The 16,485-nt window shown below is 43.5% G+C and overlaps 2 protein-coding genes across 5 annotated transcripts in view; one reads left to right on the plus strand and one right to left on the minus strand.

Annotated features, from left to right (window-relative positions):
* Window positions 1-7,206, plus strand: part of HEATR1 (HEAT repeat containing 1) — a 52,916-nt gene extending 45,710 nt beyond the window's left edge. For both annotated transcript variants that reach the window (XM_026504022.4, XM_026504021.4), the window contains exons 37-45: window positions 346-496; window positions 1,442-1,600; window positions 1,765-1,899; window positions 2,051-2,155; window positions 2,242-2,410; window positions 3,201-3,355; window positions 3,837-3,995; window positions 5,869-5,977; window positions 6,906-7,206. In XM_026504022.4, the coding sequence (XP_026359807.1) occupies window positions 346-496; window positions 1,442-1,600; window positions 1,765-1,899; window positions 2,051-2,155; window positions 2,242-2,410; window positions 3,201-3,355; window positions 3,837-3,995; window positions 5,869-5,977; window positions 6,906-6,994 (1,231 nt within the window). In that variant the 3' untranslated portion in view covers window positions 6,995-7,206. The remainder of the gene's footprint in view (window positions 1-345; window positions 497-1,441; window positions 1,601-1,764; window positions 1,900-2,050; window positions 2,156-2,241; window positions 2,411-3,200; window positions 3,356-3,836; window positions 3,996-5,868; window positions 5,978-6,905) is intronic.
* The window catches only part of LGALS8 (galectin 8), a 35,944-nt gene continuing 24,019 nt past the window's right edge, over window positions 4,561-16,485 (minus strand). For all 3 annotated transcript variants that reach the window (XM_026504025.4, XM_026504023.4, XM_026504024.4), the window contains exons 5-10: window positions 15,793-15,912; window positions 15,081-15,137; window positions 14,340-14,366; window positions 13,534-13,622; window positions 12,625-12,790; window positions 4,561-9,811 (exon numbers count right to left, since the gene is read on the minus strand). In XM_026504025.4, coding sequence (XP_026359810.1) covers window positions 9,662-9,811; window positions 12,625-12,790; window positions 13,534-13,622; window positions 14,340-14,366; window positions 15,081-15,137; window positions 15,793-15,912 — 609 coding nt within the window. In that variant the 3' untranslated portion in view covers window positions 4,561-9,661. The remainder of the gene's footprint in view (window positions 9,812-12,624; window positions 12,791-13,533; window positions 13,623-14,339; window positions 14,367-15,080; window positions 15,138-15,792; window positions 15,913-16,485) is intronic.

The following is a 16,485-nucleotide window of genomic DNA, read 5'->3' on the forward strand; positions in this document are numbered from 1 at the left end:
CTGCACAGCCCTGGGCAGGTTGCTCAGTCTGTTCGAGCTTTGCCATCTCTAAACCCGATGGTACCTACCGCACAGGATTCTGGCGGGGCCATGCACGTAAGGCTTTTCACACGGCGCCTGACACAGCAAAGGTTAAACTGAGAGACCCTGTTATTTTTAAAAATGACTGCATGACAATGGGTACTGGGAGATTTCTTGCTCTTGGTTTCATAACATGTAGACACCATTTTGTAAGCTGTGCCATGAAGTGATGAAGCGGGCACAGTTGTTTGGGTTTTTTCATGACTTCTACTCCATTCTCTTTTTTCTTAAAATTACTGTATAACTCTTATGTTTTAATTCTAGCCTAATGCCGTCATTACTGACAACGATGAAAAACACCAGCGAGCTGGTCTCCGGCGAGGTCTATCTGCTCAGTGCTTTGGCGGCCCTGCAGAAGGTTGTGGAGACCCTCCCACACTTCATCAGCCCTTACCTAGAAGGGGTCTTGTCACAGGTGAGCCACAGTGACCTCAACATGTTTTCTGGGGGGGAGGGGAAAATTACAAACCTAACAACTTTATTCTCTAAGTTTTTAGTGTCTGTTTGGCAGGAAGGTTCTTATTTCTGAAAAGCTGTCTTTTTTTTTTTTTTTTTTTAGTAAAAATGCGTACCCTTTTTCTCTTCCATCGTCCCACCTGCTTGATCATGACATGGATCCAGCTATTGCTTTCTTATAAGGCTCGTCTCTTTTGATTTTGCAGAATGTGTTTTATTGCCTTTCTTCTGCCTCCCCTCCCCAAGGAGTTTTTGGCACTGGGCTGGTAGAGCTGCCTTTTATTACTTCTTGCAGAAACTAGTGGGCCCTGTTTCTAACATGAAGGGTTTTTTAAGCCCAAGGTGTCTTTCAAAGCAGAATTCCTCTATTGCAGTTCAGTGGCTCCTTGACAGGCAGTGGGCGAGTGGCATTTCTAACTGAACCTTGGTCTATTCTGTTGTATTGGTAATTTGCCATTTATGAGATTAGGAGCCTTCACTGCCATGAGGAAAATTGTTTAGCTGATTCACACAGCTTATAGCCAGGACTTAAAAGTAGACTTCTTACAGAAAGGGACCACTACATCTGAGGAGCTTTCTAGATTTTTTTAGTAAGGAAGAACTTGAGTCTTCTCATGGTCTCTGCATTCCTGTCCTCTTAAAAAAAAGAAAAAAAAAGTCTGAGTGCTCTGTGTCCTTCTGCCTTTCACCATTTACCTACATCCCTGACTCCCACTTGGGAAAGAGGCATCTGTTCATCTTTCTCTTCAGGTGTTCAAGGCTGGCTTTAGAAGGAATTCTGTGTGAAACTGAAGTGCACTGAGCTTTCCGCAACCACTAACGTCTGGATTGAGTTCTGTAAGTGTGCGGACGTGCTCAGTGAGTTCCCATACTGGCTTTGATCAGTCTTTTTATATTCCTATAGGTGGTTCATTTGGAGAAAATCACTAGTGAAATGGGTTCTGCCTCACAAGCTAATGTCCGCGTCACATCCCTTAAAAAGACACTGGCTACCACTCTCTCACCCCGAGTCTTACTGCCTGCAATCAACAGAACGTACAAGCAAATTGAGAAGAACTGGAAGGTTAGATCATACTGGGTATTAGACTTTGGAGAAGGGAGATATGGTACTGAAATCGTTAAGTTTTCACTTAAAGAAGAGGATGATTATTTAATACCTTGATGAACGCATTAATGAACTCTAAGAATATTAAAAATTGGCACATTTCTTTACTGTGTTACTGGTAGAACCACATGGGTCCGTTCATGAGCATCCTGCAAGAGCACATTGGGGTCATGAAGAAGGAAGAGCTCACCTCCCATCAGTCTCAGCTAACCGTATTTTTCTTGGAAGCCCTGGACTTCCGAGCACAGCACTCTGAAGTAAGCTTATTTCCACTTCCCCCAACCCTAAAGTGATCTGCCAGTTTAAGAGCCATAGAAAAATCTAGCTGTGTAACCTGTTTTACTTGCGAAAGTTATTTAGAGCCAGATGTTAGTAATCTGGCTAATAGGTCAGCTCTTCTGTTTTCAGAATGATCTGGAGGAGATTGGAAAAACAGAAAATTGTATCATTGACTGTCTAGTAGCCATGGTTGTTAAACTTTCTGAAGTCACATTCAGGCCCCTGTTCTTCAAGGTAAGCTTTCTTCCACATCTCCTTTGTACTCAGATATAAGTGGTACAAGGTACATAGAATAAACTACTACTGCTTTATCTTTGTAGCTGTTTGATTGGGCTAAAACAGAGGATGCGCCAAAGGACAGACTGTTGACATTTTACAACTTGGCGGATTGCATTGCCGAAAAGCTGAAAGGGCTTTTTACTCTGTTTGCTGGCCACTTGGTGAAGCCTTTTGCGGACACCTTGAACCAGGTGAACATCTCCAAAACAGGTTGGTAGCCAACTCCAGTTCGGTTGACCCCTTTGCTCTGTGTACCTTACACACAGTACAGCAAGCATAAGGAAGGTGAAGTTTTTACTTCATGGTCAGTTGACAGGCATTGAAGTAGTTGTTTCAGGGTAATAAGAACATGTTATGATCAATTGACTCACCTGGGAGAGAAAGAATGAAGTACACAGGTGTTAACTATAAGTTATTGAAAGTAACTGTAAAGTGTTCAGGTTGGTATATTCCTTCCTGCTGATGAGCAACCCACTTGACAGCTGTTAATTGAACTTGCCAAACTAAGTGATCTTAATTGAGAATCTTCTCTTAAAGGAGTCACATATCTGAGAGCCATTCATCTTGTGTCTTTATCCTAATTGATTTCTGTATCATTTTAGAAATACCCTTTGGGTAGGAGAAGGAAGGGAAGAATGAAGGGGGGGTAAACAGAAGGGGGAATGAACCATGAGAGACTGTGGACTCTGGGAAACAAACTGAGGGCTTCAGAGGGGAGAAGTGGGGGAATGGGATTAGACCCATGATGGGTATTAAGGAGGGCATGTATTGCATGGTGCACTGGGTGTTATACGCAACTAATGAATCATGGAACACGACATCAAAAACTAATGATGTACTCTATGGTGACTAACAAAAAATTTTAAAAAATAAAGACCCATAATTGATTTAAAAAAAAAATACCCTTCGGTTTGTGGTGTTAAGTGATTTGAATTTAAACACTAGAGATTAAATCGTGAAAATCATTTTTTTTTTCACTTTTACTTTCCCCTATCTACAGATGAAGCGTTTTTTGACTCTGACAAGGACCCTGAAAAGTGCTGCTTGCTCTTACAGTTTATTTTGAACTGTTTATATAAAATCTTCCTTTTTGATACTCAGCACTTTATCAGTAAAGAGAGAGCAGAAGCTTTGATGATGCCCCTGGTGGACCAGGTAACCAAATAGGACCATCTTTTTTTTGACAAACGAGGAAGCCGCCATCCCTGTTAAAGTGTTACTAGATTTTATATCTACTGAAAATTACAGCGGCTGGGTTTTCTTCTCCAGGCTTTTTTTTTTTTAATGAAATTTTTATTTCAAAATTGATTTTTCATTTTGAATGGAAAGAACTTCTCTTCATAGTGGCGTGTACCAAGTTTTACCTTTGAATTTTTCAAATGAAAGGCGTGATAGAGGGTATCATGGTTAGATTTTAAATTTTCTAAACTTGGATTTATCGAGAATGTTTGAGGACTTGGCTGTTCTCTGGAAGAACTCCTCTCAGCTGTTCTGGAGGAAAAGGGTGATGCTAAGGGTTAGGAGAGTCTGTTTGAGGTCCAAAAGGTGGTAAATTTGTTCCAGAGAGAGTACTAGAATTACACCTGGTTTTTGAGCCTGCTGCCATTGCTCCAAGTCCTTGTCTCCCTCTTCACAGCTGGAAAACAGGCTGGGAGGGGATGCACGCTTCCAGGAGCGGGTGACGACGCACCTTATCCCCTGCCTCGCGCAGTTCTCAGTGGCCATGGCAGATGACTCTCTGTGGAAACCACTGAACTACCAGATTCTGCTCAAGACGAGAGACTCCTCACCCAAGGTAGGAGCTGTGGGTGACAATCACCTGAGCTGCGTGTGTTCATACAAGCCGAACAACCTTAAAGCAGTCAAGGATGTAGGATCACACTGCTTGTCTTTTAGAACTAGAGGTTGCTTATGAGGCAGAAGTTTGAGCCTGAGAAACTTTTGGTTTTTACTTAAAGGCTATTTATAAATAGTAGAAGTCCTCTCCACACCCCCATGGTGTGTTAGACATAAGTACTAACACTTTCTAAATACTTTTAAATTTTGAAAAAACCGGAAGGTGTAGTTCCTCATGTTCCTTAAGCACCATTCACACGTCCTTGTGTTCCCAGAGGCAGTCTTCAGTTTGTCCGCACAACATTCCTTTGAGTTAGAGCAGCGTATTACCTCCATTGTATTTATCAGGCTTAGGATTTTGTGGAATAAGAAAGGTAAGTAGTGGCAGTTGACGCTCACTGACCTGCGCAAGAATGAGTGGAAATGAAAATTCCATGCCTGAGTGTCCGTGTTTTCAAACTGGTTAGCAGTGAATCACCATTTCTCTATCATACAAGAGCCTCAGTGAATAAAACAGACCAGAGTTTTATTAAAAGGTTTCGTACTTGAAATTCATAGTATTTATTTCTTAGAACAGAGAACAATGAAGCTATTTTCATGAAGCCCCCAAATTTTAAATTGCAGGTTCTTACAAAGTTGTAGCATGAAATTTATTTTAGTCTGGTTTGAACATAGGTAGTTAACAGATGTTTTTTAAATAAGTCATTTTGCTGTATCCAATTATTTTTTAAATGATCCGAAACTAGAAAGAAAAACTAGAAATCAAACAGCTTTGATTTCAGAGCGAATCCCTGGGGCACCTGGGTGACTCCATCAGTTAAGCATCTGCCTTTGGTTCAGGTCACGATCTCAGGGTCCTGAGATTGAGCCCTGGTAGGGCCCCCTGCTCAGCGGGGAGCCTGCATTTCCCTCTGCCTCATCCCCATTCCTGCCTTGTGCTCTCACTCTGCTATCTCAAATAAATAAATAACATATTTAAAAAAAAAAAGTGACTCACTAACAGTGCCCAGCCGACTGCTTGCATTACTTCTGCACTACTTGTCGTAGACCAGTCATGTGAGAGACACCCCCAAACTTTTTTCTAAGTTCCTAGACTGGAACATCATAATACTTTGTTTTTTAACTCTTTGCTGAGCATGAGACCAGAGCCAGCGCCCAGTCCCTCCCACGACTGTAGCAGTGACACAGGGTTCCGAGGGAGGGGTCCTGCCTGAGGTGACCAGGGATGCTTTTCAGCCAGGCCAGCGTCATCTCCGACAGGCAGGAAGCCAGTGAGTTCCAGTGCCCATATATTTGAATGACACTCTTGAGTTTGTAGTATTTTATTTTATTTTTAAAGGAAAATGTGGGGGCCCCTGGGTGGTGCAGTCGATTAAGCATCTGACTTGATTTCGGTTCAGGTCCTGATCTCAGGGTCGTGAGACTGAGCCCCACTTCAGGCACCATGCTCATCGCGAGTCTGCTTAAGATGCTCTCTCCCTCCCTCCAACCTCCTACCACCTGTGTGCGCCCATGTGTGTACTCTCTCCAAAAAAGAAAAAAAAAGTTATAAAAACATTCACATTAAGCCCTACAGTACTAGATAGAAAACACTTTAAAAAACACTGGTTTGTAGAAGGTTGCTCATATTATAAACGGAGCCCAAATTGTTAAATAAATTGGTATTCCGAGATGAAAGTTGAGTGGACAGAATGGAAACAAACTCATGTGAAGGAACATTTACTTTAAAAAGTCAGAGACTGTCTCAAGTTAGTCATAAGATATAAATACAGCAATACTAGTTTTTTGGGGTTTTTAAAAATCCTCATTCTTCACCTCTTTATCCCTTTCAGGTTCGATTTGCTGCTCTGATTACTGTGTTAGCACTGGCCGAAAAACTAAAGGAGAATTATATTGTTTTGCTACCAGAGTCCATTCCTTTCTTAGCTGAGTTGATGGAAGGTAATTCCTAAACTACTCAGAAATAATTACAGTAAAATTCTGTGAAAATGTGCCCAGTGATAACGGAAATGTGGACAGAAAGCGATGAGCCCTTAGCTCCCATCCTCCGCATCTCCCGCTGCAGGCCCAGGAGGCCGAGTTCCTGTTGTGAGTAGGTGGGGGAGTGCGTTAGGGGACTGCCCTGGGGTCATAGGAAACTTTGTTTATAGTATGTGTGAGGGTAAAAACCGACTACACTAGGGTTTTTCGCCAACCTTGGACATCAATATGATTGAAGATTTCGGTCCGCAGACCTAGGGTCATTGCTGCAGAGCGTTCAGTGCCAATAAGATTGCAGATGAACTGCCTGTTCCTAATGACCAGCATTTGCTCCGTCTCTGCGTGGAGGGGCTCATCGAATCCTCATGGTGGGCTGTAGGCCATCGTCCCTGTTTTCATAAAGGAAGAAGCTAGAGGCTTCACAGGGATTAATTTGATGGAGTGTGACGGGCAGAAGTGGGGTGTGAATCCAGGTTTGTGCCGTTGTGGACGTACGGCACATGTGCCGCCACACAGCCCGATACACAACGGTGCAGGTCTTACTAAGCAGGGCAGATGGAGCCAAGTAGACAAATACTTTTTCATACTAATGGGTCACTCCTTTTCTGAAAGTACGTGCGGCTCGGTTTCTTATGTCCTGGACGAGGTGCATCACCGGGTTTTGGGAAGTTTCGTTAGTGTACCGCTATTCTGGGGGCTCTGTCTCACTCAGCTTCTGGGTCTGAGACCAAGAAGGGGGCATGGAGAGGAGGGCTCCACGATGCTCTCTGCTGCACTGATGTTTCCTTTCCCTCTTTTGACTGAACGGCCAGAGAATGCAAGATCTGAAGTACTAGACAAACGATAATTGAAGCAGAAGATTGCTTCAGTTTTTATTTTTGTTTTTCAGATGAATGTGAAGAAGTAGAACGTCAGTGCCAGAAGACCATTCAGCAACTGGAAGCTATACTGGGAGAGCCGCTCCAGAGCTACTTCTAAAACTTTGGGGTTTTGGTGTTTCTTACTCTGTTCAGAGGTCAGATGTATTTTTCATATTTTTATTTTTGGGTGTTTGGTACCATATTACTTTTGGTACCCTGACACCTCTGCGGACTCCTTTATAAAATTCCCACCTGGTTTGTGCTCCCACAGAAGCCTCTCCGGCCCCCTCCTAGAACTGCAGTAAGAGTAAATGACAGCTGGTATTTGTATACAGACTGCTGTGTGTGTTTAAACATTTGTTAGGACAATGTTTGAACTTCTGATTGAAGTTGTTGCTGTAACGGACGTGTTTACCTCACTTAGACTGTCAAACCTTAACTCTTCCAGAGAGGGAGGTCTTAGTACATGGTATCCATGTCAGAGAGTTCACTCGGTAGCTCCTGAAGAAAAGAATAGTTGCCAGCACTTGGCAGCAGCGCTTCGGACTGGAAAGCTATTTGGAATACTTTCTGTTTTGGGTAGAGGACGCTTCAGCCTTACTTTTTATGTGTTTGGCCACAGGGAATTAGTTCTGGAATGCATTTCCCACTTAGGACTGTGATTGAGGGGAAACTTTAGTCTTTCTTTGCGGGGCCGAGGCAGTGGGCAGTGTAGGCAGATACCACAAATAGAAAAGAAACACTAGGTGGCACAGCTCCTCCAGGACTAGAAGTAATCACGTTTCCACTGGTGGTAATCCAAGAATAACTTGTATGAGAAAGTGTCAGATTTTCTTCAAAGCTTTGAAGTTTTCTAATCTCTGATGTCATGTGAACTAAAGGCTCAAAAAAAATTAAATCTATTTTATTATGCCTTTTAAAAAAAAATTTAAAGCATCTCAGAACTGTCCCATAGAATGTTTAGTTTGAAAGCTTTTGTTCTAATTTAACATAGAAAATTCAGTGCAGAACTGTGACAAAGAAGCAAAAGGCTAAGTTGTAGCTTTAGAGATACGGCTTGCTAGGAATGCACACTCCCGTCTAAGAAATGTCTGATAACAGCTTCTTTTCAAAACACGTTAATATTCTGTCTTCAGTAATACCTCCATGTGAAACAAGAGTAAACATCAAGTATGCTTAGGTGTTAGAGAAAACAACGTATGTGGGCTTCTATTTTTCTCGGAGTGGCCTGCGGTCTCCATGTCTGTTATGCCCTCTGATGTTCTTTATAAAGGAACAAAAGAGCCTGGGGGATTCCTTCTACAACCTTCCCAATGAAAGTTAGGACCCCCTCCACCCCCCATGAGCTTGGCAAGATGCAACGTAATAAATTAACAGGAATAGAAGAGAATGAAGTGCCAGAAGCTTCTACACTGCGTAGTTGTAAAAAATCAGATAGCTTAAGTAAGTCTTCTTGCTACATGGGTACAAATAATATCTAACCCAAATCTGTAATGAAAATATTTGTAAATGCTGGCAGCATACTCAGCCCAGCAATTTAACAGGATAAAATGATCAAACTGATTCAGCTTTCCTACCTCCCCACTCCCAAGCCTTTGAAAATTCCTGTAACAAGATCTGACCTGTAAGAATTATACAAAGAACTCCTGCCAACTTGCTTCAAAGAGTAATAGGAAAAATTACAGAAATGCAACACCTTAACCTGCTGATACAGGTTTGATTTTAATCACTTAAAGTAGAACAATGTTTTGATCTCCATGGCTAACGATGAGGGACTGATCTTTAGAAGAGCAGAGGGGCAGGGCTTGTTTGCAGGCAGACAGGCAACAGATCTTTCATGCCACCTCTTTCTACCTCAGTGGTCTCGATATACTGTACCCTCTGATAGTACCTGTTTTATGAACAGTCATGAAATCTAATCTTCACATTGTTTTGTTGAAATCATCTACCTTAAAATAAGACCTTGGACTCACCCTGAATTCAGGTAATCTCAGCATTTACTGGTACAGACATTAGTGGCCTTGAGACTGAAAGTTAATTTAATACCATTGGTTTTGTTTTGCTGTTTTTTGCCTTAATCTTTGTGCTGTGTTCAGATTTCACAGTGTTAATTATTTGGCAATGCTTACAGCTAATAGAGCTAGGTATTTATCATGCTAAAGGAAACTGCCCGATGGAAGGCAACATCAGTCATTTCCATTATGGGATCTGACTGATCTTTGGGTATGGAAGTGATCGCTGAAGAGGTGGTGTAAATTAGTATGTAGGTGACTTCACAGCTGAGTAATTATCTCTAGTTACTTTATGCAATTAATGTCTGCGTAGAAGATTCTGAGTTCCAGAGACCAGGGAACAGAGTGGTATTATGCTCCGCTGTATACTTCTATCCCCAGCTCCTAACACAGTGCTGGCAAAAATAAGTGCTCCATGCACATTAGCTTCTACATCAATAGAAAACTTGCTGAATGTGAAGCAGATTTAAAAAAGAAGAGGCCAGGGTGGGAGAGCAAACACAAAGGCCTGAATAATGACTGTAAGTTGCTGTTGCCTCAACTTTCCTTATTCTGTACTAGACAAAGCCACACTGTGTGGCAAGGACTGAGAACACCTAGTAGGACTTCATGTTATGCAAGCTCATTTTAACTATATATATAGATACAGATATATAGATATATATGTGTGTGTGTGTGTATATACATACATACAGTATAATAATAGATGCATTTTAACAAGGCCAGTGTTACATAAGCCATTTGTATTTCAGTTTTTGTAGCAAGCGTAGCAGCTACCAGCTCCTTACTTCCAGTAAGTGCATATCTCCGTCAATTTCCAGCGTGTCAATAGCGCTCAGCTCTTTAAATCTGTGTTTGTACTCCAGGCTGTGGACACCATTTACCGCAACCTTGAATTCTCTAGTGTCACAATAAATTATCATCTGGAAGGAAAGCACACACATTAGTGGCTCCTCTCAGTGTGCAAGAAACAAAAGTTAAACTAACAGGATATCAAAAAGTAACCCCCTGGGTTTGCTTTATAGGCAGACACGTTCTCCCAGCCTGCTGCTGTTCACTTCTCTAAGACTCTGACGTTAATCTGGTAGTAGCACCTTCTGCCTTGTCGCACTCAGGGAAATGACCAAGTATGCTTGGAGCCTCACACCGTCCCCAGGGCCTGAGGCCTGCCTTCCCTCAGCCCCTTACCTCTGCTGTGCCCTGTCCTGCCCGCTGCTCCTGGCAAAGTGTGCCCCTGCCCCATCCTGCCCATGTTTGGGAACTGCAGTGCTGGAGGAGAACTGCCATACTGACAGGCACAGAGGAGCGGGTCCCAGCTTACAGGCTGGAACCCAAGGGATCTGGGTCATGACTCTTCCACCTTAAACTCTAAGGTCTTAGAAAAGGACACAAAAACTTCAGAAGTTTAGGGCACTCTCTAGGTTTGCACTGCTGTGCGGTGACCCTGACTTCCATCCCAGCTCACCGCATCTTGGCCTCCCTCTGTTTCCCAAAAGCTCAGTATTCTGTGACTCCGTGGAGGAATTAGTATTTTGGCAAAGATTCAATTCAGATTCATGACTGGTGTGAGCCTTTCAGAGTTGTCTTTGCCTAAAACTCGAAACAGCGAAAACCAAAAGAAACTACAGTCCTTTTAAATCACTTTTACACCTAAAACGCGTACTTCTGATAACACATTCCCGATGCCGATCTGGGCACAGTTCCACTTGTTCTCCACTCCCACTAAACGGACCAGTTTGGCATTCTCTCCTGCATGGTGTTCTCTCCCTTATGCCTCTTCCCTCCGTCAAGGCCTCAGCAGAGCAGAGAGGAGCAGCACAGCCCTGCTGCTCGCCCGGCTCCGGCCCCCGCGGGCCAGGCCGAGGCCAAACCTACATCTGCAGAGTCTGTCTATTGTCGTGCTCAGACTAGTGAAAGTGGCTGCGAGGGGAAATTCCATGGATGAAAGAGCGAACTGACAGAAGCAAAGGCTTCAGGGCTACATAGAGAATTGGGGAAAATATCCATAACCTGGGATTCTGTCATCCTCACAACAGGGGTGGAAATCCCAGTTTCAACCAGGTGGAAGGGACCCTCGATAATGTAACGTTTAACGAAATCTCAAAAGAAAACACAAAATACAGCCTCCTGCCCAGAAGGAGCGTGGAGGGGAGTAGCGGGAAGAGTCCATCAGTCACCCGCATGGTACCGGAGCACGTGCGGCGCCACTGCCCTACAGATGGAAGGGAAATGTCTGCAGCCCGGGAAACACGCTACCGCCCAACAAGTACACAACATGCAAAGACCCACAATCTACAAGAAAACACGGGACAACAAAATCCCTCAACATCTGATGTTCTAGCACAAATCATAATTTGATAAAAAAATTACAAAACAAAGGTTTTTTAAAACACTAGTAGCTAGAACGAATAAATGAATTTGAAACAATGAGGAACAGAAAATACTGGTTAAAATCAAACTAATGGCATAATAGAATCTGAGAATCTCAATGAAAACCTATTAAAAAGGGGCAGGAGTTTGAAGCAGAGAAAAACCTATCACTACAGAAAATTAAAAACAGTGGTCCAACCACTCATTACCAATGAGGGTAATTACTGTTCCTGAGATAGAAAATTAACAAAATGAAAAAGTGATTATTTAAAAGAATTCTTGTCCTTTTCCATTTTAATACAGAACCAAACTTGGGGCTCGGTTCAAAGAACAAGTTACGTCACTGACTTCCTGTCACCAACCCCAAGGATCCACTTCCTTCTGGAGCAGTCACCTCTGTCTCCTTCCAGTGAGCCCCCCAGTCACCTTTTATACCTGGACTCCTGCCAAGCCAAGAAACCCCTGTGCTGCACTCCCCCCCGCCCCACTTAGAATCATCCCCTCAATCTGGAAAACCCACCTTTAACTTGACCTTCCTACATCCTTCTGAATTCCAAACCAATATCCACACCTCCCAGGGAACCTCCTACGATTAGGTCACATCTGTTACTCCACGTACCAGGAACTTATGAATATATATGCAGGTCCAGTTGCCATCTTCTGTTCGGCCTTGATGTTCCTGCCTTTAACAACTAGTTTTGATGAGTTCTTAAGAACTCCACTCAATGGTGCAGAGCATGTGACAGTTTAAAATATAGAAGCATGACCTAAGTCAGTGACTCTGAATGACCATGTGAGGCAGTGCTTCACCTAAGCTAGTGAGTGAATCTAGCCAACCACCCAGCATCCATGTCCAGGAGACTGTTGTCTGCTCAGCATCCAGAAACACATTTTGGGAAAGGTGGTGTGACCATAATATTCACACATCTGGGGGACTCAGGACCATATGTCTTTAAGTTCTAAGGACCTAAACATCTCTTTCCTTGAATATATACAAACAGGACTAACCTGAAGAAAGGACTGCCACCTAAAGCTATAGATGGCAGGTGACAGAGCAATTTTATGGTTCCTGTGTCTTCATGTTCACTTAAGATTATCCTAAACCTGTTTCTCCTCCCAGAGGCAAGGTTCCTGTTAAAAATCCAATGAACTAATATGGGGCCGTATAGTAAACATTCTGCTGCTAATCATGTGGTGTCCTCCTGGCTGTGCCATTTCTGCTGATCAGAATACTGATTGTATTCTGAATGCTCCTTTTACAACGCAGACTCTGTCCCAAGAAGAGCCGCATGCAATCTCCACATATTAAGCTAGGAACCTACCCCTCCTCCCAGATTCTTTGTCCTGTCCCATAAGATCATCTTACCTCAAAGTACATCCCAGGACTAAATGGGAAACAGGTAATATTTCTCTCTTCTTCTCCCCAGGACTCGTGAAGAAAAGAATTTCTTACAAATGCTTTACTGTTCAGGCGTGGGTTCAAGTGAAGAGCAATATCTTTTGATTTTCCTGATACGAGGTTAACATTAAAGCTTTTGAGAGAATAAAAAAAATTAAGTAGAAGACAGCAGTGCGGTTTCTGCAGTTTTAACAATCCGAACTGAGCTCTGATCACAACTACACAAAACACGTGTGCACACAGACACAGGAATGCAGGTGAAGGTAACATTTCAAATTCGGAGTTAGCATTCCACAGAAGTAAATATGCTCTTTGCAAAATAAAAACCTAAAAAACTGGAACATCAGTGTTGAGGCTACAGATCGGGGTGGGAAGCAACTGAAGGGTTAGAGCAAGTAACCCAGGTGCGAGCTTCAGGCCGCAGGAGGAGGCAGTCCCCTGCAGTACTACTAACATTTACAAGTGTTCTGTTCCTGGAAGTGACTGCCTTCCAGGAAATAGCTCATTTCAAGCTTTCAGAAGTCTGAACGTCTCAGAAAAGGTTCTTAAGCAGAAATTTTACAAGTCACATGACCTCCCGGCTGCCCTGGAGTTCTTTAAGGCACTGGTGGGCTTCTCAGACAAAAACGCCACCTCTCGTCCGGCCACAAAAAGCCTGGCTCAAAACGCTGGCCTTCGGTCCTGATTCTACCCCCAACTAGTTGTTAGCAGTCTGGTTGGCAGCCCGACTCCCCCTGCTCTCCTGTCTCACATGTCCGGTGAGGACCAGGACCCTCGTCCTGCTCCCATCTTGCAAGACTGTCAGGGCTTAGTATAAGGCGGGAAGAGATGCATGTGGCAAGTATTCGCGCCAGCCCCGATAACAATGGTACTGACCCCTTGGCAGTTTTATTCACTTCTCCTTTAATGAAGACGGTTCGTCCAGGGCCCATGGGGGAGTTCAACCTCGCAGCGAATGGCAGAGTCTGAAGAGAAAACACAGCACTAGGAAGCCTGCAAAAAGTGACCTCATGGGAAAACTGTCCGAAGACACAGGCCATGTTTAAAGGCCTTGCCCTGCAAGCCCCAGCAGTCAGCACCGCCTGGCTCACGGTGAACACTCACAGCATTTCAGAGGAGGAAACGAGTAAACATGAAGCGGGGCCTGAAATCCCTTGCGTGAGTGAAACACGCTCTGAGAAGGTCGCCTACACTTGGGCTCTGCAGCGTGCTGCACCTTCTGCCTGGGGGCGGGGGGGGCAGCCCAGGTGGGAGCGTTCCAGAAATACGCAGCCCAGAGACTTGATGCCCAGCTGACTCTTCTCCGTTCGGGGTCAGCACAGAAATGCAGAGGGGCTGCTTTGGGCTTCTACTGAGGGTAGAAGTTACACATTATCAGCTAATTAAAACTTAACTGGTTATATAGAATTAAGAAAACTTTTGGCTCTTCAAACCTTTGACAAACAGCTGGTAGGTAGTATTTTGGCGCAAGTAAGAGTATGATTGGCAGTCGAACCTTTGCTCTTGGTGTAGACAGTTCTGGGTACGATTTTAGAAATGTCTCCTCTATTACTAGGCTGTTGGGGAAAGAGTTCTGCAGTAAGGCAGGGAAGGAATGAAGCTGTCTTCTAAGGTTTCAACTGTTCATGTCCTGGGTGATTTTATAAAATGTTCCATGTTATAACCTAGGCAAAAATACTTACAAAATGTGATGTGTCAGACTTCAGTACCTATTGGAAGAGAAACCAAAGTGAAGACATTTGAGAGGGAAAAATTACATTTTATAACATGAGCAGTCAGATCTTATTGGTTACAAGGGCCAGAGCCTGCACTTCCTGACGGTGTGCTGAGGAGTTGTGACGGGCTACTCAGGCTGGGGATACAGGCTTACGGTCTTGGTCACCTGAAACCTGTATCCTCCAGCATAAATAATTTTTCGTAGGACTACACGTGAACTTTGGACATGTTTTACTTGTTCTTTCCAAGGTGCTCCCACCATGCTAAGATATTGTATTCCATCTTTTAGATCACATGTTCCAAGATCACTAAGGCACCACTTTCTCCATTAATAACAAAGACTCGGTGTTTAGACTGTACTTGTTCCTACCAGGGAAAAGATGCATGTGGCAGTTCATGTGCCAATGCACTGTGGTCAGTATTTATAAATACCGTGTGACAGTTCTCTTCAACAGAGGTTTTTTAACATAAGAGTGGTGGGTAGTAGGCAGATACACGGAGAGCTCAAGCATCTGCAAAATTTACAGTGCCTGGGACAGAAGTATATGCCTTAGTTTTCAAATGCTGACTTCCAGCCTATTAATATTAAAAATACTTTTTCACATCAAAAACAATTTTATAAAACTCTGCCTGCCTGCCACCTGATTTACACGACAACTAAAAGAACATTTTTAAACTGGTAGTTCATTAAAAGATTTAATATTTACATTTTCTTTACTTATCTCTGTCAGTTCCAGAGTAGATGCTTGGGTACTTCTGAAATCCTGAAGATAAGATTAATTTTTAACATCCATCAGAATTCTAAATACAACCTCCCTGACATAGCAAAAAGAATTATAAATAGTACTAAACACGAAAATATGCTTGAAAATTATAATCCAAAAATGTACTTAACATTAGGGTCCTTCCCCCCTATCAGATTGGCAAGCGTTACAGAGACTAAGAATGAGCATCAAGAAGAATGTGAGTGAACGGGCACGGCTGCTGAGACTGTACGTTGTTGGAAAGCTTTTTGGAGGATGAGCTCACCAGCCCTCCAACTAGTATCAGTTGTAACTTAAAATACACATGCCCTTTGACTCAGACTTCCTACTTCTAGGAATCGGTCTTGGAGAAATCCTCCACTGTACTCCAAGGAATTAGCCCCGTTAAAAAGGGTTGGTTTTGTTTTGTAGTTACTATTTTGGGTTTCGCTTTTGTTGTTAGAAGCGTGCTAGATTTAAGATCCTATAGACATTAAAGGCCTGGCCAATACATAGCACACTACTGGTCTGAAAGATTTACTTCCAAGAAATTAATACACTAACGACAGAAACATTTACAGTATTTTTATCTTAGCAGAAGACGTTAAAGATATTTCCTACCGTTTCATCAGAAGACAACGTCGAGGAAGACCCCAGGCTGTGGAAGGGTACTCACCGAGCTGAAGCTATAACCAACTGAGTGGACATTCACTTTGCCATAAATGCCCAGAGTGTCTATCTTCCCTGGGCTAATCCTGTGGGCATAGAGCAGTATATGTTTCCCATTTACAGCCACCTAAATGAACACAGAAGACAGCCCAGCACCCCGGAAAAACAAACAATTAACTACATTTACTAATGTATCCAAATTTAAATCATGTCTACTCGGGTTTAATTTTCTATCTTTTCCCACATGTCTGCACATTACATGTCTGACCAAGCTGAAAGCATCCATGATACTAGCAGTGTTTCTCACTTCCTTTGAGAAATCACCTTGGACTGGACAGATTACACATCTGTGAACATACGTGCACAAGCGTGTGTGTCCCTGTGCACGTACGGGAGACACCGGGCTTCACAGTCCCCCGACGCCCTAGGCCTGTGAGCACCGCAGTTAGCGAGCTGCCCTGCAAGCTTGCCCCCCAGCCACTGTCCTGGAGGACCACACTCTAAGGAAGGCCACCGTGCACACGGCAGGCGTTCATTAAGTCCTTGCTGAATCTGCTGAATGAGCGGACACCGGCAAGCTACTCGATTAGCTGCGGTTCCGACTGTAAGCAGGAAGAGGCCGTCCCTCCAAGGGCTGCTCTTGTGAAGGGACTGTGAAGTCACTCCTGAGAGTGTGGCAGCACAGGGCCCGCCAGCAGGT

Source organism: Ursus arctos, unplaced genomic scaffold (genome assembly GCF_023065955.2).
Source record: "Ursus arctos isolate Adak ecotype North America unplaced genomic scaffold, UrsArc2.0 scaffold_7, whole genome shotgun sequence".
In the NCBI taxonomy this organism is placed as follows: Eukaryota; Metazoa; Chordata; class Mammalia; order Carnivora; family Ursidae; genus Ursus; species Ursus arctos.